The 19,030-nt window shown below is 50.9% G+C and overlaps 1 protein-coding gene across 1 annotated transcript in view; it reads left to right on the forward strand.

The window, feature by feature from the left end:
- ARHGAP32 (Rho GTPase activating protein 32) overlaps positions 1-19,030 on the forward strand; it is a 152,463-nt gene that overhangs the window by 108,260 nt on the left and 25,173 nt on the right. Inside the window, exon 10 of the mRNA XM_058819022.1 lies at positions 4,959-5,108. Within this exon, the coding sequence (XP_058675005.1) occupies positions 4,959-5,108 (150 nt within the window). The remainder of the gene's footprint in view (positions 1-4,958; positions 5,109-19,030) is intronic.

Here is a 19,030-nt window from a genome sequence, read left to right on the forward strand (position 1 = left end):
GCCCATGGCAGGAGTTTGGGACAAGATGAGCTTTTCCACCCCAGACCACTCTGGGATTCTGTGTTTAGCATCTGTTGCTGGGTAACCTTTGCCTGGATGTCCCCTGGCCTTTGGGAAGGGGCAGGATGAGGCAGCTGAGAGATGCTGTCCTGCTGTAGGCTTGGCTGGGCTGTGTTTTGTTCTCAAGCCGTTGTCCCACGGGGCTTTTCTTGCTGTGCAGAACAAATCTGGGGACACAGTAGGGCTGCATTTATTTGTTTGTTAAAGGGGTTTTTCCTGTTGGGTCTCTATGATCCAAAGCCAAGGAATCAGAAGGAGACAGTGCTCTTTGCCATCCTACCTTTCCTTCTGTTGGCAGCACTTTGGGCAATTCTGATTAAATATTGGTCTTGGGAAGGATTGTGTGGCCAGACATCACTTGTGGTCTTGTTGGCCTGTGCTGTGAATCCCAAATAACTGCGCCCTAATGAATGCATGGGGCACAGGAGGGATCAGGGCCAGGGAGAGCAGGTTGGTTCTGGGCTGTCTCACCTGGGCTGGCCCAACTCTGCCCCTAAGAGCATCAGGAACAGCAGATTATTCTTAATCCAGGTCACAGCAGTGCCTCAGCTCAGCCTCAGGGAAAGGTGTGGGGACACCCAGCAGTGCCACCATGAGCTGAGCTCATGGTGTGGGGACACCCAGCAGTGGCACCATAGGCTGAGCTCATGGTGTGGGGACACCCAGCAGTGCCACCATAGGCTGAGCTCATGGTGTGGGGACACCCAGCAGTGGCACCATAGGCTGAGCTCAGAGGAAGGCTCAGGAGTCCTCAGCAAATGCCAAGGGATGGATCCCTGTGGGCTTCCAGGGGGGTGAGTTGTCCTGACCAAGAGCACGAAGCTGATGAGAAGCTGGTGGCTGACACAGCTCTTCAGTAAAGCTGCAGAAAGCATGTCCTGAGGGTGAAGGAGCCCTGGTTTTAATGAAGAGGTTGTTATTTCATAGCTTTTACCAGTGTCAGGGGGATTTGGGGCCTCGCTTGCACCACAAATGCTGGTGGTGAAACGGCAACAGCGCTGCCTGATCCATAAATGTCCCTGGGGGAGGTACTGGGCAGCTTCCCAAAGCCACAATGAACTACCTGGCACAAGGAATCCTTTTCCTTCCCCTCCTCCCCACCATGCAAAGGCTTTGGCCAGCACAGTTATGACAGCAAAGGGAAGGGAGATTTTTGTATGCTCCTAATTGATGTATTTGTGACAGCAAAACTTCAGAAGTGGTCCAGACTCAGGTGGGGTTTTTCAATTGGGTTTCATTTGAGGGTTTTTTGCAGCCAGGCACTCTCCACTGGATGGAGAATTTATCTTTGCTTCTTCAGGCCAGGGTATTAAGCCAAATCTGCCTTTCTGAGGAAAGCAGCCCTTGCTCCTTCTAGGAAAGTCTCCATTTCTTGGTAAACATTGTGTTTTGTAGTGGTTAGGTCTGAGGTGGAAAATAATATGGATAAATGTTGGGATTTTTGTTTAGTTTGGTTTGGCTTTCAGTTGGTAACTTAAAGCACAGCAAGCATTTGAAATTTTCTGTTACTAATGCTGGTTCCCAAATTTATTTCTGTGAACACTTTGTGTGGAGACTCAAGCTGTGGGTGGATCAGCTCTATCATGTCCCTGCTTTATTGGAGGGACAGTAATAGTAGGAAAGGGTTAATTGTTTTATCCACATCTGCTTGGTTTGTAACACTTGAAGATTGATTTCAGGTCTAAACCCTGTGCCTCGATTCCCTGGTTCTCCTGCAGTCACCAGTTCTGGGTGCAGAGCAGGTACTGGTGCTGCAGCAAGAGCACTGCTGCCTGCTGCTGTCACTGTCACCTGTGGGGCAGTGAGGCCCTGCATGGGTGTTTGGAGCAGAAAACACAGATCCTGCAACATTCCTGGCAGCTTTTGGCACTGGTGCTTGTCCAGAGCCTGGTGTGCTGTGCTGTGCTCGCCTAGAGCAGGATGCAGCAGGAGCGAATCCCTGGGGATGCTCTGGTGCTTCGGGGTCAGCAATGCCTGAGGGTGAGGGGATCCCACCTTTGCTGCTGCTGCAGGGGGAGCAGGGCTCATCCCTCTCACACACCTACCTGCTTTCCTTCTCCTTAATAACCTGTCAGCAGGGAGATGACTGCTTGGATTTTCTTGCCATTCTCTTGTTCTCCCCCACCCTGCAGAAGCCTGAGTGAATCATTCCTGCGTGGGTACAGCCCTGGGAGCTGGGCTCAGCCTCAGAGAGGCTTGCAGAGCAGGCAGTGATGCAGAGCAGCCTTGTTACAGACCAAGGAGCCGTGCTAACACTTCCACAGGCTGGGGACAAGGGAATTTCTGGTGGCTGAACCTGCCCTCGCAAGAGTCCTGGGCTGCTGCAGCACTTCTGTGTGGCAGGGAGTTTGTGGGAGTCTGCTTAATGGTGCAGAAAGCAGGACAATTATTCTAACCTGCACTGAGTGCCTTAAAGGCAGAACAGATTTACTATGTTTTAAAAACTCTGCTCACTTTTCTGGTCAATGATGCCAATACCAAGCCAAGTACATCTCTGGACCATGGAAGTGCACCCTTTGCAGTTTTTGTTCTGGTTTTAGTGCTGAGTTGACACCCAAAAGTCGCTTGTTGATCTGCATTAGTAGTAGAATTTCTTCAGGACTAGAATTGGATGCATTTTTCTCCACTTAAAATCCATTCTGTGATGGGCTTATTTTTCATTAAGTCAAGCAAGGTACATAGTACTCAGAGTGTGAAATGATTCAAGTGAATAAACACATATTAATGATTGCTTTATTTGGATTAGTAGGTGCTCTGTTTGCCTGCTGTAAAAGCATCTGTCTCAGGTCTCTCACCTCCAGTGGTGTTACCACAGCAGCCCGAGGGTGCTAACCTTGGAAATTCCACACTAATCAGGATGAGCCTGTCTCCCTTTATCCTTGAGCTGGGCCGATAGGAGGTGATAAATGAGCCCTTATTTTCCTGTGATGATGGATACAACCAAACCCCATCCTAACTTTGTTTGGCATGTCAGCACAATCTGTTCCTTTATTGCGTGCAATTAAAAAACCCCATCAAACTGCAAACACTCCTTTAATTAAAGCCCCCACAGCCACAGTTTGTCATGCTCAAGGCTCCTGTGGTTGTTAAATAAATTTGGTTTGATTGCTGAGCATGCAGATCTGGGGTTTGGTGGGGGTTTTGGGATTTCAGGTGTTCAGGTGGTGCTGAGGATCAGTTCAGTGTTATACTGCTGCAGGGGCCTTTGTGCAGAAGGAGATGTTTGCTTTCCTCACATCAGTGCAAATTTGTTAAGGTCAGTGGAATCAAGTTTATTATATAAAGATACATATATCAGGTTTATTACAGATCTCAACAGAGGAACCGTGTCTATGTCTGGTAAAATGGAAGGAGAAATATTCCTCTGTGTGAAGGGCTTAAAGCATCCTGAAGCATTGTGTGGTATAACCAGGATCTTGGGACAAGGTTTTCATGTTCCCTGCTTGAAGAACCCCTGAGGGAAGCAGTGCCCATCCATCTCTGCTTTGCTGAGTTCCAGTTTCAGAGCTGCTCTCTGTAGTTCACATTTCATTAGGCAGCAGAGGTGACACTGAAGGGATGAACCTTTGTCCCCAGGGATCTTCACTGCTGTGGAAGGTGTTACTCTGCTGATCCTTGATTGCAGTATTTGTGCAGTATTCATGCAGGTGGAATACAGGGTTCTTGTCTTTCCTGCCTGGGATGAGAGGGAGGAGCAGGGGAGGGTGATAGCTGCTGCTGCAGGAGCCTTTACAACTTCCCGAGCTGCAAAGGCTCCCACAATGCACGGCCCTTTGTACCCAGCAGTTTGTTCCCTTCAGTGGAGCTCTTCTGATGAATTAAACTGCTTTTAAATCGTGTACACAATGGCACCTTTGTTGGGGAGGCTCCGAGGGCCTCTGGAGGAGCATTGACATTCCAGGGCATTGTTCTGCTCCCATTCAACCTGAGCCCGGCCTCTCCTGCCAGGGCCAGGTCCTTGTGTCACCCCCTGCTCTGCTTTGCCTTGCACTGGGTTCAGCTCCTCAGCTCGTGGTTTTAGCAGAGGGACCAGAGTTTCCCCAGCACAACCCAGAGAGACACAGCAGGAGGTTGGAAGGCAGCTCCTGCCTGAGCCAGATCCTCCTCTCTTTGGACCCTGCTTGTGTTCATTCTGGACAGGATAAACTGCATCTCTTCAATTGCCTTTGTGACCTGTTCAGTGGGCTGGGTGCTGGAGTCCCCATCCCTGGAGGTGTCCAAGGGACACCTGGATGTGGTGCTCAGTGCTCTGGGCAGGGTGACAGGGTGGGGATTTAGCACAGGTTGGATTTGATAGCCGTGGAGGGTTTTTCCAACCTCAGTGATGTGAGTCTGTTTTTATTTTGTGATGACTTGAGAAGGGAGCTGCTGAGGCTCTGGGTGGTCCCTGTGCAGGGGCAGTGAGGCCCTGGTGTACTGGGAAGGCAGGTTGGGCTCTCAGGGAGTTCTGCCTGCTCAGCCTCAGAGGTTATAGCCAGCCCTTTGCTCTGCAGGGGCCTCAGACCAGAGCAAGTCACAAAGCTTGATTTCTGTGTGTAGATTACACACTGGTTTGCACAGGAGATTACCAGATTTCTCAGCTGAGCCTCATTCCCTTTCCCAGAGATGAAATTGCCCCTCCCAGGTGCTGCCCACCATCAGCCCTTGAGGTGGCTGCTGCCTGGAGCTGCTGTGCAGGAGTGTGTCTGTGTGTGAGTCCTTCCATTGCAGCTCCTGGTAACTCTGCACTGGCCAGGGCTGGGACAAAAGCCAGGTGTCTGTTTAGTGTCAAACCTTGGGAAATCTGTTCCTGTAAATAATTTATATTAATGCTATTCCAGTTCTTACATGCTCTGTAGAAGGAGTCTGCTCAGTGGTGTCCAGGTGTGGAATGAGCTGTTGTCCCTTGTCTTGTGCAGTGTCCAAGAAGCACGGGAAGCTCATCACCTTCCTGCGGACATTCATGAAGTCGCGCCCAACGAAACAGAAACTGAAACAGCGGGGGATCCTCAAGGAAAGGGTGTTTGGCTGTGACCTGGGGGAGCACCTGCTCAACTCTGGCCATGATGGTAAGAAACAACCTGAGCTCCTCCTCTGTTGGGAGTTTTTCAGGGTGACCGTGGCTGTTCAGGGTCATGCTGGGGGACAAATGTGTGACACAAATCCGTGGCTGCATGAGAAACTGAGGCTAATGAGAAGCAAACGTTGTGCTTCGACGTGGGAAGCACCATGGTTCAGTGTGGAAGTGCTGAAGGTGGCTGCAGCTCCTGCAGATGGGTTTTCAACCTCTTTGAGTCTTCAATTCTTTTTTTTTTTTCCAGGAATATAAGCTTTATTTGTATGTCAGTGTCAGTGATTAACAGGCATGTTAAACCCCTACACTTCTCTTAACTCAATACCTTTATATGATTCTAGCACAATTTGCAGGGTAAATCCTTCATTTGCCTTTTCCTTGGATTTCACAGCATTTACAGGAATTAACTGGATATTGTGTTTCCTCACAGCTGACTTTTCCTCTCCGTTCAGGGTCCATTTTCCCTCCCCATCAACAGTTCAGGGAGGCAGAGGAGCAAACCTCTCCATTCCAAGAAAAAAATTACCCAATTGTTACTACTCTTCCTGGGATGAGCTTAGATTTCACGGGTTCTTTCCTGCCCTTTCCCTGTGCCACCTCCAGCCCAGGGTCCTGCAGTGCTGAGGAGCAGCCAGAGCACTGGGATGCTGTCGCAGGGCCCCAGGCTCAGCTGTTCCCATCGGGAGCCCACACCCAGGGATGTTTGGGAAAGCAGCCTGGAGCAGCTGTGGGCTGTAGGTGGTTTGCCCAGGAGTAAAGGCCATCAGGAAAGCAGTGATGGGATCTGTTGGCTTTGCAGCAGATCCCTTGTGCCAGAGTTGTCCATCTGGTGTCTCCCAGCTTTTGTGTGCAGGCAGAGGGAGAAGTGACAGGATGTGTGGGGCAGGAAAGGAGTTTCTCTGTTAAAGTTGTTTTCAGTGAGTCTTCAGACTTCTTGTTCGTCCAAATGCTTTTTGGAAAAGGGCTGGCAAAGGGCAGGGAGTAATTTCTTGCTGTTTTTCCAGCTGATTTGGTTGGTAACAGACACGTGCACTCCCTCACCTCACATAGAAGTGTTTCACTACCAGCTGGTGCAGAGCATGTGCTTGTCCTTATGTAGTCAGAACTGTGGCAAGGCTCATTGGCTCAATTGGAGCCAGCAGAGATCCTTACTGGGGCTGGCAAAGCACCAGAGATGGTTTGGAGTGAGGAGCAGACACTGACCCATGTGGAACTGCATCAGGAGTAGGTAACTCACAGCACTGGGTGGCTCTGGAGCTGGCTCTGTGTGTGTGCTGTGGGAGCACTCCTGGAGGGCAGGAGCCATGCCAGGAGAGTGAGCTCATTGATGGGCAGCAGGGGATTCCCTCTCACCCCAGCCCTCCTCCTGTCTGTTCTCCTTAGGCACAAGTCAGCACTGGCCAAAGCTTTTCCCTGCCCTCTGTGCTGACTGCTCCCCTGGCTTAAGAGCTGGGTTATTTAGCATTCAAAGACACATCCTGAGCTGAACTAAACTGCTTGAATTCCACTGGAGATTCTTGTTTGGCAGTCTCTGGGAACTCTGTCCTTGTCCTGGTCTCTCCTCACCATCCCACACGTTGGGCTGACACTGACTGGGCTTTGCTAATGAGGTCCCTCAGCTCAGGAGTCACCAGCTGCTTTCAGCCTCATTTTAATAACCCTTTCCTAACTCCCTGGAGTGAAGCAGATCCAATTTGATTGTTGCCAGCAGGGGTATGACTCCGTTTCCCACAGCAGGATTGTTGTTTTCCATGTGATTCAGCTCCCTGACCTGTATTCCAAGTGATGTAATCCTGGGATGGGGCTCATGGAGACATTTCTGGGTTGGTGCATGCACAGCATTTTAAGATTCCCTCCTCCTGTAGCATTACTGTGGCTCAGTCGTGGAGCCTCTTGCAGTGCTGACCTGCTCAAAGGGGCCTGAGGTGAATTTAAAAAGCTGCTTCTCATAATCAGAATATCAAGTGCTTTCTCCAGGAGCTCAGAGCATGCTCTGGCTGAGCGTGGTACCTGCTGGTATTATTTGGAATCACAACCTAGAACATGGGAGTTCGGAGGAACAAGAAGAACCCAATACATTAATTGGTTTGTTTAAGCTGGTGAAGGTTTGGTTGGATCAATGTCCCATCTCCAAAAATATTTATCAGGGCTGAAGGAGCAAATGCCACTGTCCCTGGTGAGTGCAGTGAGTGACAAGGCATCATGTGCACCTCAGAAATGCAATATTGAAGCAAACTGGAGTTATGCTAAGAGTTTTCTTAGTTACCAGCTTTGTGAAGATGACAAATTTTCAAGAATTTGCTGAGAAACAACATGAGCAACCTAAATTCTGTAGTCATGAATCTCTGAAACTGTGCTCAATTTTAGTGAGTGGGAAGCAGAATGAGAGAATAAAAGGGATAAGGACAGAACCTGCAATAAGTCTAACATTTTTTTAATAAACCCTGCACCGAGGCAGCTGGCTCAGGTTGCTTAGTGAGGAGAAGAACGTGTTTGCTGTGTACCCAGAGGGGATTTACAAGCACAGTGGAGATGTTTCACTCACTGCAGTACCTTGTCTTTCTGTGGGCTCAGCAAGTAATCCCTCGTTGTGCATCCTCTGAGCCTCTGTCAGGAGGAGGATAAATTTGGCATGGGATGCACAGGAGGAAAGTGCTGCAGGGATGTGCCCTGGTTTGCTGTTGGGGACCAGGAGCCCTGGGATGCCATCCTGCAAAGCTCCACGTGCTGCACTTGCCGAGTCCTGACCTAGCAGAGCATTTTGTGCTTATCTGAGCTGGGTGTTGCAGGCAGCTCCTGGCACTGCATTCTAGCTGCCTGCAGCTGAGGCAGTGACTGCACTGCTGGGAGCTTTCCTGCACTTGCTGGCTGAAGACCCCACTATTGGAATAAGACCCCAATATTACCAGGTAGATTGTGCCTGGGCTCGTCTGACCCTTGCTGCTGGGCCAAAGGCAGCAGCTGTGGTGTTTCACCTCAGAGACACCTTTGGCTGGCTGGATGCTGCAGCTGGGCACTGAAACAAACCCAGGCTTGTAGAAACTCAGTTTTACCTCAGGTGGAAGGGCTTCAGGCGGGGGTGAAGAGGAAAAGGAGACGGATTCCATGGAGGGTTTGATCCAGAGTTTTATTCCACGGTCACAGACACCTGAATCTTGGTAACAGCTCCAACAGAATCCTGAGCACATGGCCCTGGCTGAATTTAAGCCCAGGGACAGGGGGAGGGGAAGGGACAGGTGAGCACCAAGCAGGTGGGAGGAGGAGGGGACCAGGGACACACACACACACACACACACACACACACACACACAGGCCAATGACCCCAGGCCTGGGGGCATCCTTTGAACCTGACCATCCACACGATGGCCTTGCTGGAATGTTAAAACTGATTGACAGAACTCACTCAGCAAGCGGGGGAGGGGGAAGGGAGAGAGGTATTGCCACACCTGGGAAGGGACTGGGAAGTAAAACAGGCAATGAGCTCACACTGCAACACCCCACAGCTCAGAAAAGGACTAAAATCCCACTGAGGATCAGTGATTTTTGTCACTGGAATGTGGCACTGGGAAGGGCTGTGTGCTTGGCTGGGTAAGCCAGGCACCAGTGCTGGGCTCAGAGGTTCCCTGAGCCAGTTCCCTGCATGGGGCTGCAGGAATGCACTGAGTGTCACTTGCTCCCTCCTCCTGCCTTTCCCAAAGCTCCTGGGCATTGCCAGGAGCCAGGTGCTGACCCAGGTGGGCCTTTATGGCTCTTCATGCAAACCTCGTGTGCCATTGTGACATGGAGTTTTTGGGATGGGCCTGTGCCAAGGTGAAGCCATGCTCTGTGCTGGGAGGTGCCTCCCAGGCTGGCAGGACAGAACCTGCAGCTCTAAAGATCAGGATATGATCTGTCTGTGCCCAGCTTTCTCCCCAGGGAAGGGTGTCTGGGCAAGGCAGGAGTGCAGCAGCAGGCTGCTGGTGCTGCTGCCCTGGGAGGGCGTAGCTTGTCATTTCCCAGAGTGTCCTGTGTGGGTCTGAGCAGGAACACAGAGCTGCTACAGGGAGGGAGGTGAGGATTTAACAAGTGTGAGGGATGAACAGTGCACCCTGAACCCTCCTGTGTTTCTGGTGATTAATGGTGGGGGCTATGTTGAGTGCTGGGCAGTGTCCTGCGGGTTGGATTTGGTGTGTTTGCTTTTCAGTTCCAGTGTGGTTTGTGCTGACACTCTGAGCTGTCCAAACAGTGCTGGAGCCCTTCCAGGGTAGGGGTTGCAGCTCCATGGGGTGCCAAGCAGCCCTTCCCCAAAGGCCTTTGGAGGGAAGGGAAAGGAGGGAAGGAAGCATTGCTGTCCAGTCTCTTTGGTGAGGTTCTGAGTCATGGGCAGATCACAGGATTATTTTTCAAAATTATCTGTGCTGCAAGCTGCTTGGGAAGGAAGGAATTGAGAGTCACAAGGCTCCTGGGCATGGGGCTGGGTATGCATAGGTGAGTTGCTTCCAGTGAAAGTCTCAGCTGGGTGTCCTTTTCTTCTCTCTTGTCACATGTCAGCACTGAATGATGGGATGGGACCTGCAGGAGTAAAACCAGTTTTGATATGAGGGGTTTTTGACTTCTCTGTTGGCAGAGCCTGTGGTAATGCTCCCTTCAAGTACGTTGGTTTGCACAATATTTCTGCAGTCAGCTCCATACACCCCATGGAGCCTGCCTGAAGGGTCCTGTCTGCATCCCAGGCAGTGCCTTACTCATCTCTTGGCTCCTGCTGGGCTTGGGAAGCGTCTCTTGGCAGCAGACCAGGCTCAGCAGGGAGGTGCTGTTTCTCCATTGCCCTCAGAAATGCTCCCAGTTGAGTTGGTGCATTTGCCACCTGCCTTGCTGGTTTGTTTTACAAATTCAGGGGGCATTCCCAGTTGGGAGGGAGCCACAGGATCATCTGGTCCAGCCCCCATCCCTGCCCAGACCCCCAACAATCCCACCCTGTCCATCCCTGGCAGCACTTCCAAAGGCTCGTGGAGCTCTGGCAGCCTCGGGGCCGTGCCCATTCCCTGGGCAGCCTGGGCAGTGCCAGCATCCTCTGGGGGAAAAACTTTTCCTAGTATCCAACCCAAACCTCCCCTGACACAGCTCAAGCCGTTCTCTGTGTGCTGTCACAATTTTATGGAGCTGTGAGATACAGCAAATCCACCCCAATTCCTGACTCCTGAAGAGACCTTGTTCTTATTCCCTTTGTAGGCAGATATTCTTTTTTTTCCCCTCAAGTTTTTCTCTCTTTAAGGAAACTAAATAGAACTTAAATTTAGCCCGACCCCAATTAGCAGGATTGTGCTGGCAGAGGATGTTTGTGGAGTGTGGGAGCTGCTGGAGTGCTGCATTGCAGCAGCTGCACCATGCCCTGGTTCCTGCCTTGGAGTGTTTGCCCAGGGAGCTCCCCACAGCTCCTGGCGGTGTGACAGGGGTGGCACTGAGGGGCAGCGTGGGGTGGGCTGCAGGAAAGGCAGGGCTGGGGGAGCTGGGCATGTTCCTGAAGGGGTCAGATGGAGCCACGGTGCCCTGGGGAGCCCAGGCAGGGCTGGGGCTGCTCTGGGGGGTGGGATGGGGCAGCACAGCCAGGGGGGGGGCTCAGCACCCAGCACAGCCAGGGGGGCTCAGCACAGGCCAGGGGGGCTCAGCACCCAGCACAGCCAGGGGGGGCTCAGCACAGCCAGGGGGGCTCAGCACCCAGCACAGCCAAGGGGGGCTCAGCACAGCCGGGGGGGGGCTCAGCACAGCCAGGGGGGCTCAGCACAGGCAGGGGGGGCTCAGCACAGCCAGGGGGGGCTCAGCACAGCCAGGGGGGCTCAGCACAGCCAGGGGGGGCTCAGCACAGCCAGGGGGGCTCAGCACAGCCAGGGGGGCTCAGCACAGGCAGGGGGGCTCAGCACAGCCAGGGGGGGCTCAGCACAGCCAGGGGGGGCTCAGCACAGCCAGGGGGGCTCAGCACAGCCAGGGGGGGCTCAGCACAGCCAGGGGGGGCTCAGCACAGCCAGGGGGGCTCAGCACAGCCAGGGGGGGCTCAGCACAGCCAGGGGGGCTCAGCACAGGCCAGGGGGGGCTCAGCACAGCCAGGGGGGCTCAGCACCCAGCAGGAGGGGTCAGCACCCACCAGGGAAAAGCCGCTTTGCCATCTGTGGGTGAGGGACTCCTGAGCTGCTGCACACAAGGAGTTACTTTACATTGTACTTTTTATTCAGCTACTGCTGGGCTCATGTGCTGGGGTTGCTTGTACTGCAGAGCATGGAGACACCGTTTGTTCTTCCAAGCCTGAAGTGTTCCTGTCAGTTGTTGGAAATGATCCTTTCTCCCTTAGCAATTGGACTGAAGCACAAGGCAGCCCTGGTGTCCCCCAGTGAGGTGGTGTCACAGATCCACCTCCAGAGATAATCCATCATGCCACCAGCTGTAGCCACAGATGATTTTGTAAGCTAATGGCACAAGACTTTTTTTGTACCTCTTTATGCATTTGACATTTATACATGATCAGCTTCCGTCACTGGAAAGGATGCACTCACAACTGGAATTTTTAGTTGCAAAGTTTCCTATAGTGAAGGATCTATGCATGATTTTTTAATTGTTATAAAATGCCTGTGCTGTGTGGTCAGCAAGAGGCATTGACTTCTGCTGAAGATGTAAATGCCTACAAGAGACAAAGTTCACTAACTCACCTGATCTTGCTCTGTGTCCTTCCTGCTCTTGCAGCCCTTCACATTTATTCACAACTAATTTGGACAGGTGGGTAGAATTAAATAAAAAATAACATGGAAGAGAATAGCAGGAAATAGCAGATGGGGGATCTGCATCCCTTTATGTGCTGCACAGGGGCAGCAAGGGTTTGCCAGGGATGCTTTCATTCTCCTGTGCTGGTTCAGGTGCTTTAAAGAAATGTCCATAGCAGCACCTTGGGGTTCCTGCTGACATCATGGCTTGTTTGGGGTCCTCTGGAGCTATCCATCCCTTGGAGCCACCCCTGCCCTGCTGCTGGGTGATGTATTTGCTTCTGACAGGAATTTATGGCAGAATTGGGTATAGAGGGAACTGTTACCAGAGCAGAGAAACACAAGGAATGAGATCTTGGCAGCCTCTTGGCTGGGACCTCTGCAAGCCTGGTTCCCCTTAGCTCAAGCACAGGTTTGGCAGTCTGTCACCCCTTTGGCTCCTGGTACTGATGTGAGGATCCCCTTTTACCAGCTCAGAATTGTAATTACAATAAAAGGCTGCCTGGCTGGCTTGGGATCTTTGCCATCCTGAAGGAAGCCTTGATTGGGAATTCAGGACAGTGGAGTCTTACAGATTGAATAATTTCAGTTTTTCTTGCTGTTTTAACTCCAGGAAAGTGAATGTATCCCATTCCCTGTTACTGCCCTGTCCCTGTCCATGGCAGGAATAGGACTGAGGGAGCTTTAAGGTCCCTTCCAACCCAAACCTGTCTGGGATTCAGTGTTCTGATGCCCCAGGTGCAATCCCTGCTTGTGATGGCTTTGCTCCAAGGTTTTCTCTTCAGAAAGGCTTTGGAATATTTGCAGAGCTTCCATGTGAAATAGCCCCTCAGTTTTTACCTGCAACTCCATGGAGTTCTGTGGCAGCCCAGCAGCCTGGCCTGTGATTCCCAGGTATGTTTGGAATTGTTGTGCCTTGAATGCTTGCAGCCACATCAGTGGGTTTGTTCAGGCAGTAACAACGTGTTCTGTACAAAGGTTTATTGAAGTGTTGGTGTTGTGTGACGTGCATGTGACATTTCCCTCAGCACGGTGACATGGGCACAGCCATTCCAGCACGGGAGGGAGTGTTGGCTCTGCATGAGGCTGGGGGGGTGTTAGATGTGCTCACTCTGGGAATGAGCCCCTGGGGTATTTTTGTGCCCAAAATACAGTAGGTATTTTCAGAGTACCCAAGCTGACAAGTTTGGATGTGAACTGAAAAGTTTCAAACCTCCAAGTAGGTTCAGCTCTGGCATCCTGCTATCCCAGTTTTCCTTCTGTCTCTATTTTTAAGTATTTATATGCCTGAAGCAGTTTGTGATTAGGACACAAGCCAGAGTTCTGAAGTTTTTGTTTGCAATTCTCTTTTCTGCTGAGGCATTTCTTGTGTGACTTTGGCAAATCCCTTGAAGTCCCTGCCTCCTTTTTGTTAGTTATGCTTGCAGGTGGGGATATCTAAGGTGATTCACCTTGTCTACCCTATTCCAGGTGTTTTTTAAAAAAGGGGATTGTATCTTCTCAAGTGAGCAGGAAAAACAATGCATCCTTACTCATCCAGTAATTTCAGTAATGCTCTCCTGGATACCTGGGCTTGGTTGTTTATTTATAGAGCTGCAGTTCACAAATCAGGGGTGGATCTTGTTTCCTGACAAGGCCACCTAACTGGGGACACTGGAAATCCTCCTGCTCTGCCTCCCTCAGTAGTATTTGTGTATCTGTAAACAGTTTCTGTCACGCACTGAGGAAACACTGGCCTGTCTCAGCATTTTCACTTGCACCTGAGTCCCTGTTGTGCACAGTCCACACGGTGTAAATGAGGGGGAGAATGTTTTAAAGTTGCATTCTGGGGCAGGAATTGTGTGGGACATCTGTGGCTATACAGCCTCTGGGATCCCAGGTAATCCTAGCCATCCCTTTCCCTCCATCCTGCTGTCCTGACTGTCCCTTTTTTTAATTGAATTGGCAGTATGTGTAAACCAGGCAGCTTCAAACATGCCCAAACCAGTTTCCTTTTGGTGTTTCCTGATTTAGAGTAATTTTTTTTTAATCCAAAATCAATCTCCAAAGGATCTGGGCAGTCAGTGGTCACAGCTGCACTCCGAGTTCTGGCCCTGAGCTGGGAACTCAGACCTGTCCCTGCCACAAGATTTTGGCCTTGGGGAACTCGTTTGTTATCTCCCATTCCATCTCCAGGCTTGTACAATCAAACTAATAACCTGTGTCTGCCCCAAGGTGCCACAAGGTAAATTCCTAATACCCAGGAGGTACTTGGGAGATTAGGAGTGGGATATGAATATCAAGTAGTATTTATCCAAGTGCCAGCACAGAGTGGCAAGTGACATCCAGTTGTGAATGTCTGTAGAAATTAAGAAAATTCACCTGTGTGCTCCCCCTGTATTTATTGTGTTCCTTGGGTTGGGTTTGCATCCCAAATCCGAACATTTCTGATGTTGAGTTGTGTTTTGTGAAGAGTGTTTTAGGTGCCTAAGTCCCCCTGGATGTGGCAATGAGTGTGTCTGTGTGACATCAAAGGCAGATCCAGCAGCCTGGGGAAAAAAGGGAACAGTTGACCCAAGTTGGAGATGAGCAGAGAGCTCCCCTTGCTGCAGATATGTCTCTGCTGCACAAACTAACTGGACACAAGTTGATACTTTCAAGGCCAATAGTTTCGAGTTATCTTGGGCAAATTTCCAACCACAACAGGCACTGTTGTTGCTTCACCATCTGCCCTCCGAGTTGCTGGAACTTGAGATTATTGGGTATGGGGGCAGCATTACAAAGGGGTACATGGGATCCCTGTGGAGAATCCTTGGTTTGGGGGGACATCCTTGGAGTTGCTGGGCAGGGAACACAAGCCTTGGCTGCTAAAAAAGACCCAGTTTGTCTCTCCCCTTCTCCCTTGCCCTGCCTGCAGCTGTGAGGAGAGGATTCTTTGTGCTTGAGTGACCCTGAGGACAGCTGAGAGTTGAAAATTAATTTGCATTTCGAAACACTACAGCTGTGGGGGGAACAAACATGAGGAAAAATGTCACAGTCAGTACAGGAATTGCTTGTGCTCTTATCCTGCTGCTCTTAGCATGGGGAGAACTTCCACCCCCCTCAATTTATTGGAGGGAATGAAGTTGGTCTAAACAAAAGAGCTCCAGCACACTGGCCAAATCTGAGTATTAGCAGTGTCTTGTTGGGTATTAGTAAAAATTCCTTCACTGAAGGAGCTGTCAAGCATTGGAACTGCTTAGGCTGCACAGGGATTTAAAAGCTCTGGGCTTGTGGCACTTGGGGACATGGTTCAGCCATGGCAGTGCTGGGAGAGCAGTTGGACTCAATCTTAGAGGCTTTTCCAGCTTAATGATTCTGTGATTTTTGTGTTAAAACCAATGAAACCCTGGGAAGTGGGTGGGTGCAGCCTGCAGTAGGGGTTGGCTGTACAGCATCCCCATCATGGGTGGTGGGCAGGGAGGATCCCCTGGTTCCAGGCTGTCCTGGCACAGCCAGGGGAATGTTGCTCATCTGCAGGACCTGGCAGACGTGGCTGGTGACCTGCCCTGCCTGCTGCAGCCCAGGGCATTTCTGTTCCCCAGGCCTGAACTTTGCACTTTGCTTTCCACAGCCCTGCCTGAGCTGCCATAAAAGAAATTCAGCTGAGGAAGCAGAGTCCAGTGCTGGCTCAGGGATCCAGCTCAGGGCTTGTGCTCTGCTGTTGCTGCACTCTGCCAAGTGCAAAAGTCCCACTCCAGCTCAGAGCTGTGTGCCTGGCACAAGGCTCTGGGGCAGCTTGGACTTGACACAGCTCATCACCAGTGTGGAGAACGTCAGTGTGGCTCACAGCCTGGGAATGAGGGCCAGGGAGAGAGGAATCATGGAATCCCGGGCTGGTTTGGGTTGGAAGGGACCTCAAATCCCACCCAGTCACACCTGCAAGGCAAGGCCTCCTTCCACTAGACCAGGTTGCTCCAAGCCCCATCCAACATGGCCTTGAGCGCCTTGGAAAGGAAGGAAAGTCTCTGTTTGGTTGGTCTTGTATTTCTCTTGGTGGCTCAACCATGAGGACAGAGATTCAGGAGTGAGACAAGAGTCCTGACAAGAGAGTCTTTAAAGCTGGATGTTTTTCTGAATGTGCAGGGGCTGGTGAGGTCAGTGATCCTGTGGAATGGCACATGCAGGTACAATGTTGGATGACACACAACTCCTCATGCCACAATAAAGAGAAAGTCCTTAATCTCTCTCCTCTGCTGCTTCACACCTTTGTGTAACTAAGGTGGAGGGAAGAGCTCCAGAAATGAGAAGTTTAAAAGTCACAGGCTGAAATATTACAGGGTTTTTACTTTTTTTTTTTAAGGAAATATTTGGACAGTTTTTTGGAAAATGGCCTTGATGATCTTAGAGGTCTTTTCCAACCTTAATGGTTCTAAAATTGAGTTAAAATAGGAAATTATTGGAGTAAAAGCAACCGTATTTCTCAAAGAGGGGATATTCCCTGTTTTTACATAATTCCTCATTAATGGCAGGGGAGTTGGGATTTATGTGGCTAGTTCCAGATATTTGGAAGTTGTCAGTCTTGGCTGAGCACAGAATTTCAAGAAAGGGGCTCATCCTGCTGCAGTGGCAGCATTTGTGCTGTGCTGGGTGTGTGTCCTGTGCTGGCTTTTCCCCTGCCTGTCCTTCCCAGCTGTTCCCAAAGGCAGCCTGGACACCCAGGGCTGAGCCTCTCCACCTGCATTTTATCTGAATGCTGATTGTTCCAGTTTCTATGCTGGTGGCTCAAAACAGCCTTTAACCTTCTGTTACTCAGGTCTGGATTTTCAGTGTGTGCCTCGAGTCTGCTGGCACTGCATGCTGGTTGTCCCTGCTGAGGCAGAGCTGGGGGCAGTCTGTTTTCCATGCTCCCTTGTGGGTTTGCTATGTGTGGAATTCAGTGAGGAGCAGCAGCCCAGGTGCTCTGGGCCATTGTCCAGCCCCAAGGCCTGCCCTGTGGGACCTGCACCCCACTGGTGTATTTTGGGAAAATGCCAGTGCCAGAGGGGGGCTTGGTGGGAGGCCTCATGCCCTGGGCTGAACAAACACTTCTGGTTCCAGTAACGTGCTAAGAAAATAAAATAAAATAAAACACAACACAAACAAGCCTCTCAAAGCCCAGGGAGGGAACATTACAAAATATTGAAAAAGAAAACCCCACCCATCAAGATGATAGGAAAGGAAATACGCCTTGTGTGAGGATGAATCAAAATGTTTTTCAGAATGAAAACCATAGAACTTCTTCTTCCTCTTAATGGCAGAGAATTAAGCAGTTAACAAGCTCTCAGAGCTGCAATAAACCTTTCAAACCAGCTGCGAGATGCTCTGGAAGGACTTGAATTAATTCCTTTGACTGCTGTGATGATGAAATGTGCTGGGGTCCCCTTTAGTGAGGCATCCACGTTTCCAGCCCTTTGCATTTTGTCTCCTGGGAGCACCTGGTGTTGGAGATGTTGGAGGGAAGGAGGGAGGGGTTGTTTCAGAGGGAGGTGAGTGCAGTGTCCATGCAGAGCTGGGTGTTCCAGGCAGCTCCTGGCACTGCATTCTAGCTGCCTGCACTGAGGCAGTGACTGCACTGCTGGGAGCTTTTCTGGAGTCGCTGGCTGAAGACCCCACAGCTCAGAAAAGGACTAAAATCCCACTGAGGATCAGTGATTTTTGTCACTTGCCTGGGAATGTGGCACTGGGAAGGGCTGTGTGCTTGGCTGGGTAAGCCAGGCACCAGTGCTGGTTCCCTGAGCCAGTTCCCTGCATGGGGCTGCAGGAATGCACTGAGTGTCACTTGCTCCCTCCTCCTGCCTTTCCCAAAGCTCCTGGGCATTGCCAGGAGCCAGGTGCTGACCCAGGTGGGCCTTTATGGCTCTTCATGCAAACCTCGTGTGCCATGCAGTCTGGCTGTGGTAATTGCAGGAAACCACAGTAATTAACTGCCAATAACAGAACTTTAGTGTTGCTGCTGGTGCATCCTGTGAGAGGAAATCTCCTTTGGTTCCCTGCTGAGATGAGGCTGAGGTACCTGTCTGGTTCAAATGTGGGCTGTGGTTTGGGATCTAGAAGCCAAAATCAGTTCCTGAACTGAGAAGTTCACCTGCAGGGGAGGGATTTCTGCAGCAGATGGACATGGTACCTGAAAAAGTCACAGTGTGGTGTCAGAAGCTGCTGTAGGTGTTGGCCTGGGCACACTTGACATTTGCAAAATTAAGTCGTGGCTTGTGCTGTCATCCTGCCTTCTCCTTCTGAGGGAGCAGTCACTGTTCCCTCCATGTGTGCGTGTACATCTCTAAAATGAGAATTAAAGGGCTGGGGATTCAAAGGGCAGAGGGAGGTTAAACACACACCCAATGGCCAGGTGTCATCTTTGTTCAGAAATCTGAAAAATGAAGTCACCATTCCAGCAAAGGCCCCTCAGGTACAATTTTAGCCCTACTTGAATTTCAGTCCCTTCTCCAACCCTGCAGAATTCCCCCAAAATATCCGTGGTGCTGGTATGGTATATTTAGCTTAAAGAACAGATCGTCCTGGTAACCAGCTGAGGAGATGCTTGGAACAAGGCTGCTGGGATCTTTTCAGGGAATGTTAATTGCTCTAACTGTGCCCAGGCTCTTCCATGACAGAAGAGAACTTGAGGCAGAGCATTGGTGCTGCAGCCCTGCCTTCCCTTGGGTTCTCCTGCCCTGCTCCACTGTCAGGGTTCCTGCTGGGAATGGGGCAGGCAGGGCAAGTGCTGGTTATTTCTCTGCCTCTTGCTGTGTTTGCTTCTTGATTTATTTGCCTGTTTATTTATTTGCATCTTGATTTACTTATTTAGCAGGCTCTGTGGTTCCAGGGGACCCCTCCTGTGGTTGCAGTATGGATCATTAATGTCTTTGGGATTTGCAGCTTTAGCAGATCTTGTCACAGCACTTCCAAGCTTGGGAAAACTCTTTTGCCCAGTCCTCTGGGACCCTTGCATGCAGGAAATGCTGCTGTGGGGGCTGGGCCCTGTGCAGGTCACTGGTGAGATCTGTGACCTCACCCATTGTCAGGGGTGGCTGTGGGACAGACATGCAGGGGCGTCCCACGGGGGATTGGGGCAGGTCTGTCTGGCACTCTGGGGTTTCCTCTCCCACAGAGGACAAACACCACTGGCTGTGTCAGCACATAGAGCCCTGTCCTTGTCCTTTGCTGCACAGGATGGAGCTGTGCCCCC

The sequence above is a fragment of the Ammospiza caudacuta genome, chromosome 23 (genome assembly GCF_027887145.1).
Source record: "Ammospiza caudacuta isolate bAmmCau1 chromosome 23, bAmmCau1.pri, whole genome shotgun sequence".
Lineage (NCBI taxonomy): Eukaryota > Metazoa > Chordata > Aves > Passeriformes > Passerellidae > Ammospiza > Ammospiza caudacuta.